The sequence below is a fragment of the Anarrhichthys ocellatus genome, unplaced genomic scaffold (genome assembly GCF_004355925.1).
Source record: "Anarrhichthys ocellatus isolate YVR2014 unplaced genomic scaffold, GSC_Weel_1.0 scaffold48, whole genome shotgun sequence".
Classification (NCBI taxonomy): Eukaryota; Metazoa; Chordata; class Actinopteri; order Perciformes; family Anarhichadidae; genus Anarrhichthys; species Anarrhichthys ocellatus.
The window spans coordinates 2,455,708-2,475,343 of NW_022280078.1; the positions used below are offsets into that span (position 1 = coordinate 2,455,708).

At 40.1% G+C, this 19,636-nt stretch overlaps 2 protein-coding genes across 2 annotated transcripts; both read right to left on the bottom strand.

Annotated features, from left to right (window-relative positions):
* Positions 1-909: 909 nt before the first annotated feature.
* On the bottom strand, positions 910-8,085 carry LOC116395693 (interferon regulatory factor 4-like). Its single transcript, XM_031869758.1, has 8 exons — positions 7,674-8,085; positions 6,755-6,941; positions 6,315-6,391; positions 5,503-5,635; positions 5,305-5,406; positions 4,796-5,173; positions 3,449-3,561; positions 910-2,062 (listed from the first exon to the last, which is right to left on the bottom strand). Exons 1-8 carry the CDS (start codon positions 7,869-7,871, stop codon positions 1,898-1,900), a joined length of 1,353 nt encoding a protein of 450 aa, XP_031725618.1. The 5' UTR covers positions 7,872-8,085; the 3' UTR covers positions 910-1,897.
* A 1,707-nt stretch (positions 8,086-9,792) lies between these two features.
* On the bottom strand, positions 9,793-18,164 carry LOC116395679 (dual specificity protein phosphatase 22-B-like). The gene is made up of 7 exons (XM_031869744.1): positions 17,929-18,164; positions 17,766-17,799; positions 15,622-15,704; positions 13,343-13,392; positions 12,765-12,839; positions 11,998-12,169; positions 9,793-10,660 (listed from the first exon to the last, which is right to left on the bottom strand). Exons 1-7 carry the CDS (start codon positions 17,947-17,949, stop codon positions 10,508-10,510), a joined length of 588 nt encoding a protein of 195 aa, XP_031725604.1. The 5' UTR covers positions 17,950-18,164; the 3' UTR covers positions 9,793-10,507.
* Between the last annotated feature and the right edge of the window lie 1,472 nt (positions 18,165-19,636).

The following is a 19,636-nucleotide window of genomic DNA, read 5'->3' on the forward strand; positions in this document are numbered from 1 at the left end:
GTTCGAATATATCAAAATGTTCAGCTCTTTCTGGAGAGAGGTGATATGACTTCATATTTGTAATCTTTCAACTTTTTTGAATTATTAAGCTTTTTGCAATTTTTTTTAAATTGGATATCTATTTTCAGCAATGTTTTTGCGATTCATTTCAGCTTTCAGCATTCCAACGCATTTTCAGCAGGAAATGCATTTTCTAGTTTCATTTGTTATCTGCCTCCACTTGGTTGCCCATAGCAGGAGTTATTGTTAACTTCAATGTTTTTTATAATGGTTTGTTATAAACCATTTATTAAATGTGTATAGAGTGCTAAGAAATGCTAATTTTCTCTCGGGCATTAATTATTAAAAAGATCTTATCAGTGTCGTGACATTCAAGTAATGGCTAATATATTGGTACAATATTTCAGGCATAATTTCATTTGGAGATTCATAGTAAAATTATTTTTAAAAAAAAATTATAATAGCTAATATCTGACTTTCTGTAGATTACTTCAAACTAAAGAAATGACCAAAGCAAGCAGATTCCCCCCCCCCCAAAAAAAAACGTGTTTTCAGTTAAAGTGTAACGGGTGACGTCCAAGGGTCTTCCTGTAAATAATTTCGTGGCAGTGACACATGTATTTGTGTTTTTTTGTGATTCTTTTCCATGGAAGTGGAAAGCGACTCTAATCTGTGAACTGAAGTCAGGAAGGCTTTCTCTCCAGCGCAGCGCGGAAAGCGTGGCTAACCTCTTCCTCTTCTCTCTCCTCCCCTCCTGATATCGTCACATTTGTTTGTGATAACGAAGTGTTTGATTAACCAGCCTCATCTTGCATCTGAACCACACTTCCTGTTCAGAGACAGCACACATAGTACTGACGTTACCCGAGGAGCTCACGCAGTTATGAACACAGGTCCTCTTTGCACTTATAAAGCCATTTATTGTTTTTTTTTACAACAGAAATGTGCTCTTTCAAGGCGAAAAGGCTCAAACACTCCAACTCCTTCTCAGATTTGATATATGACACTTCAATTTTAGAAAATATATCTAATTGAGTTGAAAAAGCTTATCTAAAACCAGCTCCCTGAGTTTCTCACACAAACATAGCTGGGCTCAAGAATGCATTTATAACTTAAATGGTGGTGATAGTGTCTCCCAGCAACAAAAATACATATTTAGAAGAAGCGTAAACAAAAAAATCGGTACCACTCAAACATCTGTACAGCAGATATAAAGCAACTGCCAGAAAACAATTAGCTTAGCTTAGCATAAAGACTGCAAATGGGGGAAACAGCTAGCCTGGCAAAAAAAAAAAAAAATGCTTCTCATGACCCCCATAAAATGGCAAATGTTATGTTTTCACACCAGTTTTTGTACACCTTAAACAAACAAAATATAACTTGTTAAATTGTGAGCTACAGACATGCCAGGCTAGCAGTTTCCCCCTGTGTCCAGTCTTTGTGCTAAGCTAAGCTAACCGCCTGCTGGCTCCAGCTTCCTGTTTACTGTACAGACGGAGGGGTATCGATCTTCTCGTCTAACTCAGCAAAAAAAGTGAATAAGCGTATTTCCCAAAATGTCAATCACCTTAAGGCATTACAATTCAACACACAGTTTTCTTCTGTACAATCACCTCAGCTGTCAGTTTTTTCTTTGCATAGTAAGTATGGAGCCATAAAAATGGTGCCACAAAAATATAGTCAGGAGAGAAAGAATTAACACTGCAACTTTTGTTCCCCACACACACACACACACACACAGACAAGACACAGGCAAACAGTTGCTGTCACTAAGTGTCCATAATCTTCATGTATAACACTGTCCACGTTTGTCCTCTTGTCTCAGTTAAATGGCCTCCTGTGTCAAAGGTCACTGCTGCATCTTGAAGTTTTCAACAGTCACTTGAAGCTACTGAGATCACTCCTGCAGGCTGCTGCTGCTGTGGTGATGCGTGATGGTCCTCTGGTAGTCCTCAGAGGTGTTTATGTGGTCCGTGACTCCCGGGTGCTCGTAGCTGCGGAAGTAGTGGCCGCCCATCTGCTGGGCGTAGTACAGGAGCTGCCTGGCAAACAACGGCTCCACCTGAGAGCAAGGAAAGGTCAGACAGGTCAGTTACACGCTTTAAACTGTCACCGTAGAGAATTTTCTATGAGCTCAGATCACGATCAAAATTGCAAAACTAATATTTGAAAAAAATATACATATAAAAAGTACGTTTTGAAAATTAAAACTATCGTTTGAGAAGTGAAAAGTAGAATTTTGAACTGTAAAAAATAACACATGAAAGTCTGTAAGAGAAGTGTTTAAAGACGGAATATGTAAGATCTGACCACAGGCTCCAAACCAATAGAGGGCAGCAGGATTTTCAAGTTTTCATTAACTAATAAAACAAATCAAATGGTTAAGTTAGTTTTTGGGGATATTTTCAAAAATGGCCAGTTAAAGTAACATTGCTGTCTCATAATCTTCACATGTGGCGTATTTTTGTTTTTAACACTTGTCATCTATTAAACGGTTTCGGTCATTCAATTATTGGAAAATAAATCCAAACTGGCAGAAACGAGACAATGACTCGTACCGGAACCTGAATCTGCTCTTTTTTAGCTTTTCTAAGGGGAGAACTGAAATGGTAGCTATTGATGGTAAACATATCGTTTGCTCTAACGTAGTGCAACAATAATAGCCTGAAAAATAGTTCAGGCCCCTGAATAACCAATAATCCACATCTCAGATTTTTTTATCAGACAGTCAAATTATTTGGTTGTGTGTTGGTTGGTAAAACAACGAAGCCAATCAAGCTTTGTAGGCGGGATTAGAAACACTGCTAGAAAATTGCCACAGAAATGACAACAAGCACTGTGTGGTTGTATGGTGGTTGTTGTCAGTCCCCTACAGAAATAACTCTTAAATCTGCATGATGATAATTTTGGATTACACTGTGAGTTTTATTTTTTAAATAGAATTAAGCAAATTCATGAAAAATGCCCATCACCATTTCCTGGAGCCCAAAGTGATGCTTGTCTTCTCTGACCAACACTGTGTTTCTGATCTTACCAGCTTCAAACAGTCTCAGAAATCCCATCATCCAAAATTGAAATTGCAGATTCTTTCAAAGCGGTGTGTTCAAATTATCCTCATAATTAATGTATTGTTCCTTTATCTTCACTTAAAAACACTGATGTGATTCAGAGGTCTGGAACCGGGCTAATGTTGAATCTCTGCTCGACTCGTTCAGAAACTGAATTCACAGTTTTGAAACATTATGACTATGAAGGGGTTCTTAAAGACTTTCAATCCTAGGTTTTAACTTTCAAATCCTACTTTTCAAACCACATTTAAAAGTGAAAAAAAAGACAAATTCAAAAGTGATCTGAGTGTAGCATGGTAGTGCTATGGGGAGAGCAGGGCTTGGTAAACAGTACTAATATATGTGTAGAGCAGCCACAGTATGACAGTGTGGACAGTCACCTGGACTGTGAGGGTCCGTCTTTGTCTCTGCAGGTCCAGACACTCGTCTCCAAAGTTCAATTGGACCTGGAAACGAGGCAGCGGCCGCCCGTGGAGGCCATAACTCTGGATCTCTGAAAGTCAAGGAAATGGATGAGATCACATCATTATGATACTTATGACATCTGAAATACATAAGAACGTGTAGATTCAAATGAATTCAGGAGAATTTCTCTTGAAGTGACATGACCTTTGGGGTGATTCGAATGGAAAGTCCTGCTCACACCATGTATGCAAATACAATTAGCTGTCAGACTTTTACACAGCTGGCTTAGCATGTGGGTGGGGTTGATGTGGCTATAAGGAAGTCATGTGACTGCCGCTTCATCATGAAACACTTCTTTAAGGGGTTTGTCTACCTCAGTTGTTGTGGTTGACACATGGTGATATTGACTTTTGGGGGGATTTGTTTGTTTCAAGTTTTGTTCTTACATGGCTTTTATCCAAAGCGACTTACCGTAAATGAGCTGTAGTTTTTCTCAAAGACGAACTTTACCTTTGACTTACTGTAAGTTTAACTTTAGCTCTGAGTTTGTGCCTCTTATGTGCTGTATGACCATTACATACAAATCAGAGCTACGAATCTGATTTTATGGAAAATAAACTTTGAAAGATTCAAAAAGGTTGATAAACAACTTTCCCCTTTTCTCAAGAATTTCCAGAATCCTCAAAGACACTTCCAACCATCAAGAAGAAAAATGATTCAGTCTGTTGCATCATAAAAAAACATTTGACCTGTTTCTCAAGTTGCAAGTATTTTTACTGACAAAGCCAGAATGGAGTATCTCCTTCCTCATTCTGTGCAATTTCTTGAAAATCGAATTAGTTGATTTCATTTATGTTGGCGTTTCTTTTTCATACAAAATCACATTTCCATATTTTGCTTTGTGTTTTACTAAAACCGGGTTTTAACAACAACTGGGTAGCCAAAATCATTTGGTGAATAAAGCCTTGTGTACTGGAGAGTTGGACAACATGTGCTCATTTTGAAGACAACGAATCGACAAACGATATATCTATATAAGATATATACACGATAAGATATATACGAATATACAATAATCAGTTGTTTATCATTCATGAAAACCAACGTGCATAACTTTAGCTGGCTCCAGATTCTTAAATGTGAATATTTGATGTTGGATATTGTTAAAAATGTATATATCTTTGGATGTGGACTTTTTAATTGAAACTGCCATGGCATTTTTCAGGACTTTTTGACATTTCACAGACATAGAATATCAAAAACAAATGTCCCCATTTAATGATTATAAAAAAATGAGTTGCAGCCCTTTTCTTCTGTCTCACCTGTCAGGTAGTCCTGTGTGTGGAGGAGCTTACAGGTGACCTCTCGCTCCAGTTTGTTGGGCTTGTCTCCATACTGGGACAGTCCTCCCTGCCAGTACACCCTGCCCTGACACAGCCTCCGCGCGTAGAGTCCGTCTGCGCCCATCCACAGTAACACTCCCCTCTCCAGGGTGGACGGGGGACTCGGGGGACATTCCTCTGTCCTCCTTTGGGCAGACAGACTGTCCACGGGCAGGGGGACCACCTCGGGACCTCCAGGAGGCAGGTAGTGCTTCTCCTCTGGGGAGCAGGGAGTGAGGTGGCAACCCTCTGGACTGGAGGTGGTCACCTCCCTCACCAGAGTGTCCCGGAAATACACAGACACATGCAGGCGGAAGTCTGATTGGAGGAGAAGAGGTCACAGGTACAGGTCACGTCAGCAGTGTGGTGTGTTGTCTGTGTAAATGTATTCGGTGTACTCCATCCCATCCCCCCCCTAGAGAGAAAAAAAGTGAAACGACGGTGTTTACCTGAGAGCGCCTCTGCTGATCTGATGCTGGCGTCCAGTGTGAAAGGCGAGGGCTGACTGTCAGCAGGACCATACGAGTAAATGGAGGCTCTGAGTTGATAACCTGCACACACGGAGGAACAGACGTGAGCTCAACATCAGCACAGAAAGGAACTGCTTTGGATGCTAATGCTTATAAACTGAACATCGAGGACCGTACCATTCTCCATGGACTGGCCCTGCCACGGCAGGCTGCGGGGGGGACAGTGAGTGAAGGGCAGCTCAGGCAGGGAGGCCTGCTCCTGACAGAAATCTCTCCAGCCGCACTCTGGTGTGGGCACATACTGTGGTATCTACAGACAAAAACAATTAACGTGCAAAATTAACTTAAACTGACTGTATTGTAGTCACATGCATGCTTCTGCTTCCATATTTAAGTTGTAGTTATGATAACAATACTTCTTTCATTGCTTTAGTTTTATTTATGTTATTCTCGAGACTCTTCAAATATATATTATATTATAATATAATATCCAATGTAATAATTTGACTATATTTTTAGACAAAGAGTAGTTAAAAAGGATTAAGTTAAATAAAATAAAGGAATGTATGTACCAGTACGGCTCTGGTCAACAACTTTGAACATTTAAAATGTATATATATATAAATATATGTTTTTCTTTTTTGGTGACTAGTCAAAATTTTGGACATGTATAACATACTGTCAAACTAATTACAAACACCTGTTATTGACATGGTTTTTAAATGATAAGACACTGTCCTCTTTCTGTGTGATGATTATCTTGTTATTTCCAACAGCACATGCAGTCAGCATCAGTACGGCTTTGGGATACAACTCAAACCTGAAACGTGGCATCTGGTGCATCCGAGGCCATTCATGCATGCAAGGTATGCCCTCATCCACTGTTTCTGTTGCACATCCAACCCTGCTCACCCCCCCCCCCCCTCTCTCTCTCTCTCACCCTCTCTCTCTCTCACAAGCCCACTCATTTCCACGTGTATGACAATCACCTGGGTCTGAAGGGCAGGATAGGGGGAGTGCACCTGATAGCTCATCGGACTCAGAGGACTGTCCTCCTGTCTGGGTCCTGAATGCGAGACACAAGAGATAAAATATAAGAACATACAGAACTCTGCACAGAAAAAAAGTCCACGACTGCTGACATCATGCAGCGTGACCTTCACTGGTGGTTTGTCTTCTTAACCCTTCAAAGATGTATCACTGCACTGAGGAGTCGGTGACCTTTATCATTCTCTCAAGAGAATTTCCAACTTTGTCGAATAAAACCAACAGAAAATAAAAATCATGATTACATTATAACTTACATTTCAAAAAAAGGTTCACCGTGGTCGTCTTATAGACTATGTATGCGGCATTGTCATCAAACTGGTACCATGCCAAAAACCAAGCTGTATTGTTTGATATGTGAGGTGTTTGAGGTGGGACTGACTTTTCTTGGCGCCCTCGGGGATGATGCGGTACACTTTGTACGGGTCTGAGATGTCCAGCTGGCTTCTCTCCACAAGCTCCTCAAAGTCGTTGCTCTTGTTGAGCGCGCAGCGGAGGCGGGTCTTCCAGGTCGGCGGGTCCGGCTTGTCGATCCCCTCCCGAAACTTTCCTTTAAACAGCGCCCAGGCCTGCAGACAGATCACCGGTAAAACTTAAAAAAAACTTGCAAAAGTTTGGCCTGAGAGGATGAGACAAACAGTTCTTTAAACTAAACTCCAGCATGTATCTCAAGAGCCAGACATCCTCCCAAGAGAAGGGACGTTTATTTATGATTCTTTTAAAAAAAAAAAAAAAGATTTTTAAAGAGCTAAAAATTGAGTAATCCATCCACGGACATAAGCAACGTGGACATTTCTGTGTCCACAAGTGAAGATATCCTGTTTTTCTGTAAACCGATTATCTTTTGGTTTATAATTACTTTTCAGACAAAACAAGCGTTTTAAAAGAAGTCATATATTTGAACATTTTACGAGGCTATTTTCTGATATTTAATAGATCATTCGATAATGAAAAGAATCGTTGCAGCCCTAGTTATATTGCACATTTTAAAGGCAAAGACATTGCAGAGTGCTTGATATTAAAAACATGAAATGACAGCATAGACTTTTAAAACCTGTATCTTAAATACTTACGATTGCGTTAACCAATTAATATCTAATAAATAATATCCCACTTTGTGAAAAACAGCATAATAATATTATTTAGAATAGGATTATCATAACCTACCCTGACATCACTTTGGAGACTTTAAAAGCATTTGAAATGATGGCTTTTTGTCAGTTTGCGCACTCGTTACTTTTATTCTGAAAATCCTGTTTGCATTCTGTCTGAACTAACAGCGGAGGATGCGGGTGTTTTACCTTGAAAAGCGCGGCATCCTCATCACGGTTATAGTCCTGCTTCCCGGCGTGTTTCCACGGTATCCTGAAGATGCTCTTCTCGTCGTTCTCCCACACCAGACCGGGATATGTGCCGCAGTCCACCTGCTCGATGAGCCAATTGCGCAGCTTTCCGTTCCCGCTGCTCCCGGAGCCTCCGTAATCCACCTCAGCGTTCATCTCCGTCCAAACAGACGCACGCGACAACTCCACCGTGCAGGCTCGATGTTTTGAACAGTAGTGCGAGTTTGGCAGAGAGAGAGATGAGTCTATAGACCAAAACTCTCGAACCACCCTGATCTCCCACGCAGACTAACTTGGCCCTTATCGTAGCGTATCGAGCTGCTCCTACCTGTGAAACTCGAAACCCGGCAAGTTTGTAAATGAATCGTTCTCAGAGAGTTCTCAACACTACGGCGGGCCCGCTTAAATCCTCCAGCCTATAGCGAGCAGCGGGAGGGCGGAGACACAGAGCCGGGGATGCTGAGGAGGACGCACCTGCTCTCTCTCTCTCTCTCTCTCTCTCTCTCTCTCTCTCCTGCGAAGCTTATCAGCGCGCACACAGCGGCCGATCTCCAGTAAGACACCGGGGGAAACCCTGCCGCCGTCAGTCAAAAGTGTCACGCCCGCACACGTGGAAAATAATCATGGGACGGAGACGAAAACAATTCTTTGAAATGATAAAGCTTTACGAAAAGTAACTATAGAGTTGTCCTGCAGCAGAAGTGATGCGCAACAAAAACAACACATCTGTTTGTTGCCATTGGAAGATTAAACAGAACATTGGCGATGAATGATACCGCAGAGAAGAACAGCCTTCAGATAAGATTATAATAAACTCTTATATTTCTATAATTAGCGGCGTTATTTAGAGAGCGCAATGTCTACAGTCCATCGACTTCCTCCAGCACAGGAAGACTTGTGAATTAAATATAATATTTCTAAAAGAAATGCAAAACAATTTTTTAAAAAGACTCACTTTAACACTTTAAATCAGCGTTTGTTTAGGCCTACTTACAATTAAAAGATATTCATGTCCAGCCTTCCAAAGCTTACAAAAGTACAAAAAGCAAATTGAACTCAAAGTTTTAAAAGTAAAAGTATCCATTCTGCTGTATTGGCTACTGTCAGTATTGTAATAAAGGATAGGCTAATACAGTATTTGATTATCATACGTGACACATTAACTTATAAATATTGTAGCTAATATATCTGTTTAAGGTAGAGCTAATTCATACTATTTAATACCATGTTGGGTATAGTTTAAGCATCATATTGAAATCAGCATGGTTTTAATATAAAAATCTAAATCTGTAGAGTAATTAGTGTCTGTCAGATGAATGTATTATGGAATACAAAGTAGCCACTGAAAAGTACTGAAGTATAAAATAGTATAAAGTAGGTTACCTTAAAAAATTAATAGGTAAAGTACCTCAAAAATTGTACTTAAGTACAGTATAGTAAAATATTTAGTTACTTTCTTACCACTTCCTCTTGGCTTTTGGCCCCCCACTGGGATTTAACTATAAGTATTCTACATTTACTCAAGTGTACTCAAGAACAGGTTAGTTGTTTCTGTTGTAATAACTTCATTTGTAAAGCATGCAAAGATGCAGCCCAAATGCTCTGACAGAATAGAGAAGCAGAGGTAGAGAACTAAAGTAAATCAAAAACAGACAAAAAAGAATAAATGTTTGATAACAATAACCCCAACATTAAGAAAAAAATGAGCATTTTACTGATTTATTTAAACAGTGGTCGTAGAATGTAGATTGTTTTCAGATGGAACTACCCAGCAGTATATAAAATAGTTAAACTTCCACTTTAACAAAACTACTTAACTGCTGCCTACACATTCATTAATGCGGTAGGACCTTGTCTTTTAACAGAGTATTGTTTATATATTATTATATATTATAATATTTTATCAGTGGCCTGCAATTATGCCATGCAAGTATGCCATTCACAAAACAAATCTAAACATTTGATGTAGCAGAAATGTTTGTTTTTTTCTGTCAGCGTGGAACCTCACACCCCGATGTCAGCACCCACTGCTCTACAAAGGCCCCAGATAAAGAAATATCCACTTGATGAATCAAACTTCATGTTAATGATTTTATTCAATGAAATGCAAATTCACATGTGTAAATTATTATAATCTGGAGCAGAAATGTAGTTGTGAATCATTAACTCCACAAACTCTTGCCATCAAAATTTAACTTTGACTGTGAATCCTTCTAATGGCATAATTGAGAGTCTTATTTAGACCACACGCTTTTTTACAATACAAACAAAAACAAAAAAACATTAATTAAGGAATAAAACTGTGATTAGTAAATATACATAAATATTGCTTCTGATACTGTTTCACTGGAAGACACAGTATTACTCAGCTTGCACACAGAACGTGTTAGACTACTCATATTTCAAGTAGAAGACACAGCATAATGTAACTAATGGGGAGTGAACGCTGCTAAATGTGTGAGTTCACACTGCGGACTGTATGTACATATTTCCTTGGTGTCATGCTTGACTGCCCTTGCATGTTGTTTTGACAGTTAGAGGCAAGGACATGACATGACGAGGGGGACTGAGATGACGACATCAAAAAATCCCCCCCCCCATACACACTCACATGACCCCCTTAGCAATCCTGCAAACACGATATTCAAGTTATCATATTGATACAGAGCATTTATCGACGACGAAGGCAAACAGCTGGTCTGGTCTTCGTGGGTCTAATGGTCTGAGCAGAAGCCCGTCACTCCCTCAGCTGCTTGACTCCAGGAAAGACGAGACTCCCAGAAGACATTTCTTCAGGTGCCACCTGCACCCAGCGCAGGAGAGATGCTGGTTGTTATGCCATCGCTGCTGCTGCTGTTGTTAGATTTCCCAGTTAAAAGGTTTTCCATCTCCTCATCATCGTTCAACGAGTTCTTCCCGTACCGGTCCTTCCACCAGGCCTGATACTGGATGGGAAGGGCAGAGTTAGACTAACAGTGAGTCACATGACAGCTGAGTCAAGTGATGGAGGGAGGGGAAACTAAGACAGAGAGGGAGGCTAGTTCTAGTTGGATTTTAGTCCAAGTTGTTTTTGGAGTCAGTGTGCTTCAAATGACGTGCTTGTCAGATCTCTTCTCTTGTCAGTTTCCTGAAAGGGGTGGTCTGCGCCCGACAATTTCTGTAACTTTCCCACACCGACAATCAGATGAGCATGCCCACTTTACACAGCGATTGACTAGTTTTCTATGACAGAGTGTAACACAAATCGATGGCTTTGTAGGTATATTCTCCGAAAGTGCGTGCCCTTATTTGAATGACCATCACGTCTCGTCCCGCTCTATTCTTGGAGTGTGGCCATTCACAACAGGTCCAAAATGTGTGCCAATGCTCAAAAGGACACATTTATTGTTCAATAGGGGCAGCAGACACGCCTTCAAGAGCAACTTTACTTAACATGCCCAAAGAAAATGTTGTTTCCCATGGACCTCACCTCGCTGCAGTGATGTAGACGTGTACTACAGGGTGTGTCAGTACACAGTGTACTCACTGTCGGGTGTGGTTATAGGTGCAACAGTGCACACCTCTGACCACAAGTGTGATCAGAAGTGTGCGGCATGTCACCTGTCAGAAATGACGCAGGCTAAAGCGCCACTGTTAGCCAAACGGTTACAGCGCATGCCACATATACTGTATCCGCAACGTCCTGAGACTGATTCTGACCGCGGAGCTTTGTAGCAAGTTACTCCCCTCTCTGCCCCCCTGCTTCCTGTCTGCGCCTTCCCTGTTACATAACTGTCAAAAAGGCCAAACTAAAAAAAGTGGAAGAGGCTTGAAGCTCAACCAGAGAGGGCAATAAAACAGTGCTTTTCAGCCGGTGTCAAGTTGCTCTTTCAGCAGCTACTCTGTTGGAAATGCAACAAAATAATACCTGTTTAAAGAGCAACCAAACAAACCAGTGGCCAACAGGCATTCATCATGTCAAATTGTTTTATCAAAGACGACAGTCGACAATGTTGTCCAACACAGCAATACTAAAACCATAGTGGGATGTTGTCCACAAATACTGACTTCCACACCAATCCAATGCGTATTTGCATCATTTCCTGTTAATCCCTTGTGCATGAATGCACAATTTGAATCCCACGTAGGAGTGGCAGACTCTGCCAGTGACAACTCAAACTATTATATAGAGAGGTAATTAGAGAAATAAATTCAATGGCTGCTGCTGAAAAAAGAATAATCAAAATAGGTGTTTGATATCATGAAATGTTAATGATCTTAAGATCAGCAGGGTATCACTCACTTCGGTCAGTTCTGTGTTTTCAAACTCCTCCAGCTGCCGGAGGAAGCCCAGGTTGGGCCCCGCACACGGCCGGGCCGCCCTCACCCTCGCCAGAGACTCCACCCAGCCGTGACCCGTCACCGTCATGATGTAAGCCACCACCAGAGTCACACTGCGGGACACGCCTGCCACACTGAGAGCACACAACAACAATCAACACATATTCTGATTCTCTTCTTTAGTCTGCAAAGAAGTGAAACCCCTTTCCCCCCCTAAAGCTGTGGTTAAATGCTTGATTTTGTCTTGTTTGATATGAGAAAAGATGAAAGGTGATGACATTTACAATGAGAGCTTTTAACCAGAATTAGTTTTTTCCTGTTTAGTGATGTGTTTTGATGTGGTTGAAAATGAAAATCGGGTTACTGAAATATGAAGACCTGCAGTTAATAATCATCTTGAGGCAAATAATCATCATTCTAACCAAAATCAACTAGATCTGAATATTTGTGCTTCTTCCTTTCAACATCCTCATATGCAAATGAAACCGGTTTCGTATCAATAACGAAATGTAAAGTATAAAATGACAATGATTTTTAAATAAACATATGAATGGAGAGTAGGCCTACTATGTAAGTAAGTAATGTGCAGTTAAAACAACCAGACATAAAAGGAAGATATTGTTTTCACTAATAAGAAATTCCCTTTAAGTGTTATTTGATGATTCATATTGAAGTTTTGTTTTCGCATGTTATTTCAAGATGAAGTACATTAATACACAAATCACTCACCAGTGGACGAGGCAGCCCTCTCCTTTCAGTCGGGACTCGTGGATAAACACGATGCTGGCTCTGAAGTACTGAATCCTTGTAGAAATATGAATATCAAATATTATAGGCAGGTATTACAAATTATGATTGAATCAAACCGCTGAGAATTATTCCATCTATTAATCAATTGATTCCACCATTCTGCAATTTTTAATCCATCAAATATTGACAGCAAGAACCTGCCCTCCAACTATAAGACTTTGTATATTGTTGATAGTTTGAATCTTTTGGTGTACGGTGCTCAATCATTAATGGTTGTACGTGTGACTCTTTTCAATATGATGTCCTAAATAAGAACACTTTCATATAGATATACTTTCATAAATATATAAAAATCGTGGGATGTCAAAAAATGTATTTGATACAAAACACCCCCGAAATGTAAAATGAAATTGGACTGTTATTGGACTTTTATTTTCACGCAATTACACTTGCAACAGATCATCAGATGGTAGATACATCAAATCCAATATTGTACAACTTTCAAACATAGTGAACCTCATATTGCTGTATATATTGTATATCCTGTAAGTACTCACAGGTTTTGCTTCGAGTGGTCAGCAGCAGATATACACAGGTACGTCATGTCCTAGAGGGTGAAGGGGGGAGAAGTTTAGACTCAACAACCCAATACGGTGTATTTTCTGCAGACAAACCCACTGAATTAATGAATGTACATTTCTCAAAGTGTAAAAAGGGTTTCTCATCCTGTCAGGTCATCTGTTTGAACACCGGGTCGAACACACTTCCTGTTTCGAATGTATGGTACGGCCCCTGAAACTTTGCCCCTCTGACCCCGCTGGTATGGTAGGTCAAGACATAACGAGATATTCGCCTGTGTGTGTGTGTGTTAATGTGTGTGTTAATGTGTGTTTTTGTGCTGTGCACCTGGCAGCTGATGGTACATGCAGTGGACAGAAACTACCTTGTCCGTTATGACTGCACCGCTGCAAAAACCCCTTAGCCCTCTGGGACACACCGAGCTCTGGAAGTGCTCCAGACAGGTTAGCTTGCACACACACACACACAACACACACACACACTCAAACAGAGTCTCACGCAGTAATCATTCACACACACACGCATGCTTAATCACAAACGGACCTGCACATATTGAAGGAGCATGTAAGTCTCATATCGGCGAAATTGTGACTGTTTACAGAAAAAAGTCAGGTTATGCAAAGAGATGCTGAGAAGTCCACTTGTATCTTTGCACCGTCATCAAACCCAGGCAGATCGAAAGCACGAATGCACTCTCAAACAATGTGCATGCAGATTGTGGATAAGTGCAGAAATTAATTTCTTAAACTCAGATTTTGTTCAATAAAACTAACCACGTCCGTTTACTTTGCGGTATGTTAATTGGAGCCACATACTATACGGGCATGTCCAACCTCTGAGACTTGGTGGTTGCAAATTCTACCTTCCTCTCTCATGAACCACCATGCCGTCTTCCAAGAAATCAATCAGTCAGCAGTTTGACTGTTAGGCATGCAAATACACCGTCCCATCTGGTCAAATAGACCTGAGTCATCATGCCACAGAGCTCAAAAAGCTGTGTCATCCATGCGAATGCGAGAGCAATCCAGCGATCAAGATCAAAGATTTGTACAGCAGCTGTGATTAAAGAGCAGCTGAACGAAGGGCAGCACAGTTCATCGAGTCAGACATGACTTCAGGCCCAAAGCCGTGTAAAAGTCTTGGTGGTTGACCAGTTTGGGTAGTGATACTCTAATACAAGTTGCTGTTTCTCTTCAGCGTTCAATGAAAGATACTAGCATGGATGGAGAAAGTGTACAGAAATCTCTGAGCACTTTTCATGCTCGCTTTCAACAAGAAAAGATGAAAGTTGTGAAAGCGGACACTGGAGATCAAGATTCTCAAAAACGATTCAAACGCGGACCGAGAGAGAGGAAAAGTTCTTTCAAATTCAAATGGCTCATCCGCTATTATTCTGAAATGATTTGGTCTCTAAATTCAACTTTATTTCTTCTAGGACAGATTTTGCAATTGAGATAATATGTTTTTTTTACATATGTTACCAAATTGAGATCAGTGAGTGCAAATTTCTACTTTCAACCAACCAGGTTCTCACAGTAGATCACCTCTCTCTCTCTCTCTCTCTCTCTCTCTCTCTCTCTCTCTCTCTCTCTCTCTCTCTCTCTCGCTCACACACACACACACACACACAAGAAAAACACATTTCTCTCTGCAGCTGTGAAAAGTCAGAAACCTTTTTTTTTTTTTTTTTTTTTTTTTAATGCAGTTCCACTTTCAAGACTTTATGGACATCAAGCTGCTGAACTAAAAGCACATTGTGTGAAAAATGTCTCCCAGTTTAATGGCTTGATGGCAGACTGCTGCTTATTTAGTGAAACCTGGTGAATTCCAAGTCATCTGACAGATACATGACAAAAGGACTTTCCATGCAGAATTGAAAATACGAACATCTGCCTTACACACTAATTGAAGGTCTACTTCAACGGCTTTCATGCAAAGAAATCTGGAAATTAGCTGGTTCCCACTTCTCAAATAAGTGAAGTTACCTCAGATTTTGGGGAACTTTGATGGACATTTTTCACTATTCTTTGCCATTTTTTAGACTAAGAAATGAATCAGTTGATTGGAAAAATCAATAGACAAATGAATCGATAATTAAAAAAACGAAATGTTAGCTGCAGCCCTAATGAATATATTAAGCCAGAAAAAGACAGTGGCACCACAGGTCTGCTGCTGTTGTTGTGTACTTTATGGTTGGATTAATGTTGGGGTCACAGGGTCAAACAGGCCGATATAAGACACAGAGAAGACGGCTCACCTCCAGGATGGGTGCAGCTGTGTCATGGATGGACAAGATGTGGGTGATGTTGTGCTGCGCCAACAGCTCCCTGTCTCGCGCATCTGAGGATCGCACAGAAAATCAATCACCTCAAATATTCCTTCCATCCAATCAAAGATCACCTCATGTAAGGCCCAACCTAAATTAAGCATTTCTACTCAACAACAACAACCCCCCTGTCTCCCAAACAAATGTGGCCTTAAAAGTTTTGCTCTTGTTTTGAACTGAAAGAAAAACCGGAAAACCAATGTTTCTAAAACAGTCCAACAGCTTGGCCCAGAAGCAAGAAACAGTATTTGTTCTAATCAAATTTTGTTCTTTAAAAGGAAGCCAAAGGTTTTCTACCTTGGACAGATGTGTTTTGAGCACATTTTTCTCATGCTTTGCAAGTTTGCAGGATGCTGATGCCACCTATACAAGACCAAGATGAGTCTGAACTGAACCCTCCTGCCAGCCAAATAGATTTCACACATCATGAGAGTTTGTATAAACTGCAAGACAAAACACGAACTGATACAATCCTTAAGATAGTTGCGTAGGAAACACAATCTGATTATGTAACTTACACTGTAAGCCAGTGATTTGAACGTCATGAAATGAGACAAGTCCACAAGTGTGTTCACTCGGTCCTGAGATAGCCTGAATAGTTTTATGGGGTGTCACGGTGCCAACAACTGTTCCTCTGCTGAGCACAGAGCAGTGACACTACTATAAACAGCCAAAACATAATCACTACATATTTGTACTAAATTGTAATTATTATCACAACATAGAAATGTATCATTTCTGTGAAAACAGCATGTAAAATTAGAAGAAACTACAAAAAGAAGATAAAAACAGACTATCAGTAAAAGCAAACAAGGTATCGTTAGCTGGTGAGATAGCTAAAGCTAAAAATACATTTACTTATTGATATTTCCCTATAGCTGATATATGTATATATCCATTTTGGTAAACTAACATCTTGGTAATTCAATGGTATTACACATAATGAGACAGTAGCTAAATCCAACCATTATGTAGAATAGAAACCCAGTTAACGCTAAACTACTGCTAACTCTAAACTCCAGCTAAAGCTAACATAACTAGCTTAGCAGAGTAGCAGGTAACTGCCATCTCAGCTTTAAATCACACAATTAAATCTTTAAAATCGCTGGTTTAATATAGTTAATACGTTTATTTTCTTGACCAGAGAACTTCAAAAGTAGCCAACAAGAAAGCTGAGATAACACATTTTGTTGTACTACACTTTTCCCTCCAGACCCTGAAGGGTCTCTAGTAAGAATATTAGGTAGGTTCTATAATAGTAATTTATTTTTTTTGAACCGGCATAGAATTAAGGCATTACTCTGTCTGCCGGCCAGCCTGATACCTTTAATTATTTTTCTCAACTTCACTGCTTCTGTATCGCTGTTCTGCCTCTGTAGGAGAGGTATGGGGTCTTCTTATTTTATTTTATTTTAATAGTTTTACTCTTCTTTGTCATACTCGCTTGCTGTTGTACGAAGACAAAAAAGTTTGAGATGTTAAAATATGCAGCGCAAAAAGGATAAAAGAAGATTAAAGGCCTGGATAATGTGAAAGGTGTTAGATTTCCGTTTTAACAGTGTTTCACTTAACATGTCATGTTTACAAAAAATGATCCATATTTTTCTTGTGTGGCCACCATTAAACGTGTGCACAGATTATTTATTTTTTTAAGAGCAACCAGTTGATGCATTTGCTGAGGTATGGAAAGAGGTGGAATACGCTTCACAGTAGGGACACCCCCACACCGCGGGGCATCCCCTCCCACACCAACCCTCATGCACTCAACAACCCTCAAAAATATTTTTTTTCTTCCAGCAGCTGACAGAGAGTTACACATCAACCCCCGCACACACACACACACACTCACACACACACACCGGCAAAAACACAGTGTAATCATATTTTTTTTTTTACACCAAAATACACTACTTCAATCATTCTGCTCCACTCTGTGACCTCTCCACTCTATAGAAACTGATCTCAGCCTAGCATCTCACCACATGCCCCTCTGTATGAGGAACTGAAACACACTCTACTATTAACCTGAAAATAAATTAATTCTTCACTCAAGTGACAAAGCCAGGACATCTTACCTTTGATATTTCCGAGATACAGATCGGGCAGGATCTAAAGACAGTTAGAAAATTGAGTCAAAGGAAGAAAGAAAAGGCTGTGAAAGTACAAGCATGTTCAAGTATGGTAATGAAGGATTGGATGTTTTTTTAATCCTTCTTGCGTAGAGATTTGATACTGTACCTTATTTATCCCATTACCCATGTCAGCCAAAGGTTGTGAGAAAATCCCATCAAGTTCAGGACACAATGTGGGGGTGTTTTCACCAGGTTTTCAATTTTGTGTGTCACCTAGTGCTCCAGAATTGTTTAGCTCCGCTGGTCAAGCACTAGCTGTTACTGCGTCCCATCATTTTTCAAACCACCACTGCTGACCCAGGGTATCATAAAGCCTTCGACGCGTCCACAGCTCACGCTCCCGGTGCTTCTTGATTGAGAATGTGCTGCTTGGGATTACGTAATGTGACCTTAGCAGTGCTGCTTAGATATTTATATTTAGACCAGGAGTTGGGTCATGGGAATGTGGACAGGCATATACCAGCCAGACAAAGATGGTCGAGGGCCAGAGGGCAGAGGAGAACAGATCCAACAGTGGCCCATCCTATCACTATCTGCTGAGGAGCTACCGTAAAAGGAGCACTACTGAATGAGGCTCAAAATACATGCCTCTTGCAATAAATCTCAATGTATATAATGTTCTTAATATGACAGGCAAGTTGTCGCAGAACTACAAATTCGCCCATTTAGCTTAAATGCCCTTAAAACACTTTTTTAATGGTGTCCTACATAAACAGACAACTTGTTCAAAAAAAGTTCAAACAGTTTCTGTTATTTCACATAACGTTTTTCAATATTTTTCATTTTGTCTGTGCTCTTGTTGCTGGTTTGAACAAAGTGGGAAGAGATACACATTTTTGTGCACCAATCAGGATTCAGCAATGCAATGACAGTTAAAGGGATGTTTGCTTATGGCGCTAAACTGAGTTTTTCGTTACTACACAAATGATTATTCATAAACAATGCTCTCTCCAGACTTTAACTTTTATATTTGCATATTTGGCAGTAAACATTTTGTTCTATAGAGATATACTTCTGATTTGAGATCATGTTTTCAGCGGCTCAAACTCATGTGTTGATTCTTAGTTGAAATTCAGTTACTAAGTCAACTTGAAGTATAGCTACATCATCGACACACAGGTATTTTTATTCCTGTACCACATTTTACACCAATCCATGTTGTAGATAAAATAAAATAAGCAAAACAAATAAGTGAAAACTTTTAGCATCTCTGGTGGCTCTAGTGGAAACAGTCAGGAGAAGAACCAGATGTCATGGCAAAAGACTCAATATCTGTCTTGGTATTTCGCTCCAAAACAAAAATGTCGTACCTTCTGGTGGTTCTAAAGGAAAAGTCAGGGAATCAACCAAGTGAATATAGGATTCATCCTCTGGGGACCAAGAGTGTTCCAAATTTCATTGAAATCCATCCAAATAGTTTCTGATTTATTTCAGTCTGGACAAAAGATGTGAACCGACCAGCCGACATGCTACATTGATGCTAGCGTGGCTTAAAAACTCTTATATAAATCAGGGAAAAGAAGCAAATCCTCACATTTATTGTTATCAGCTTCATACTTCAGGACTTTTTCTAATTTCATGCGAATTGCTTATAAACATTTTTGTGTGAGAAGCAACAAATCCCTCATTTATTTTTAAATTGTGTTGATTCTCAGTGGACACTTCACTTGCATCTATTTCAGTCACTTCATTTCCAGTAAATTGTGCTTCATCTTCAACACACCACTCTGCGGCGATCAAGGTATTTTTAGCCCGGCTCTGCCGTCTCTGTGTTGTGTTCCTGTGTGTGGTTCAGTGTGTGGCACAGCTCAGAC

Coding starts and splice junctions, on each gene's coding strand:
- LOC116395693 (XM_031869758.1), bottom strand. CDS start 7,871: ATGAACGCTGAGGTGGATTACGGAGGCTCCGGGAGCAGCGGGAACGGA. Junction 5,636..6,314: donor ATCCTGCCCTTCAGACCCAG/GTGATTGTCATA, acceptor TTTTGTCTGTAG/ATACCACAGTATGTGCCCAC. Junction 3,562..4,795: donor CACACAGGACTACCTGACAG/GTGAGACAGAAG, acceptor CTTGACTTTCAG/AGATCCAGAGTTATGGCCTC.
- LOC116395679 (XM_031869744.1), bottom strand. CDS start 17,949: ATGGGTAATGGGATAAATAAG. Junction 13,393..15,621: donor CAGCTGCACCCATCCTGGAG/GTGAGCCGTCTT, acceptor TTCACCCTCTAG/GACATGACGTACCTGTGTAT. Junction 12,840..13,342: donor GACCACTCGAAGCAAAACCT/GTGAGTACTTAC, acceptor TATTTCTACAAG/GATTCAGTACTTCAGAGCCA.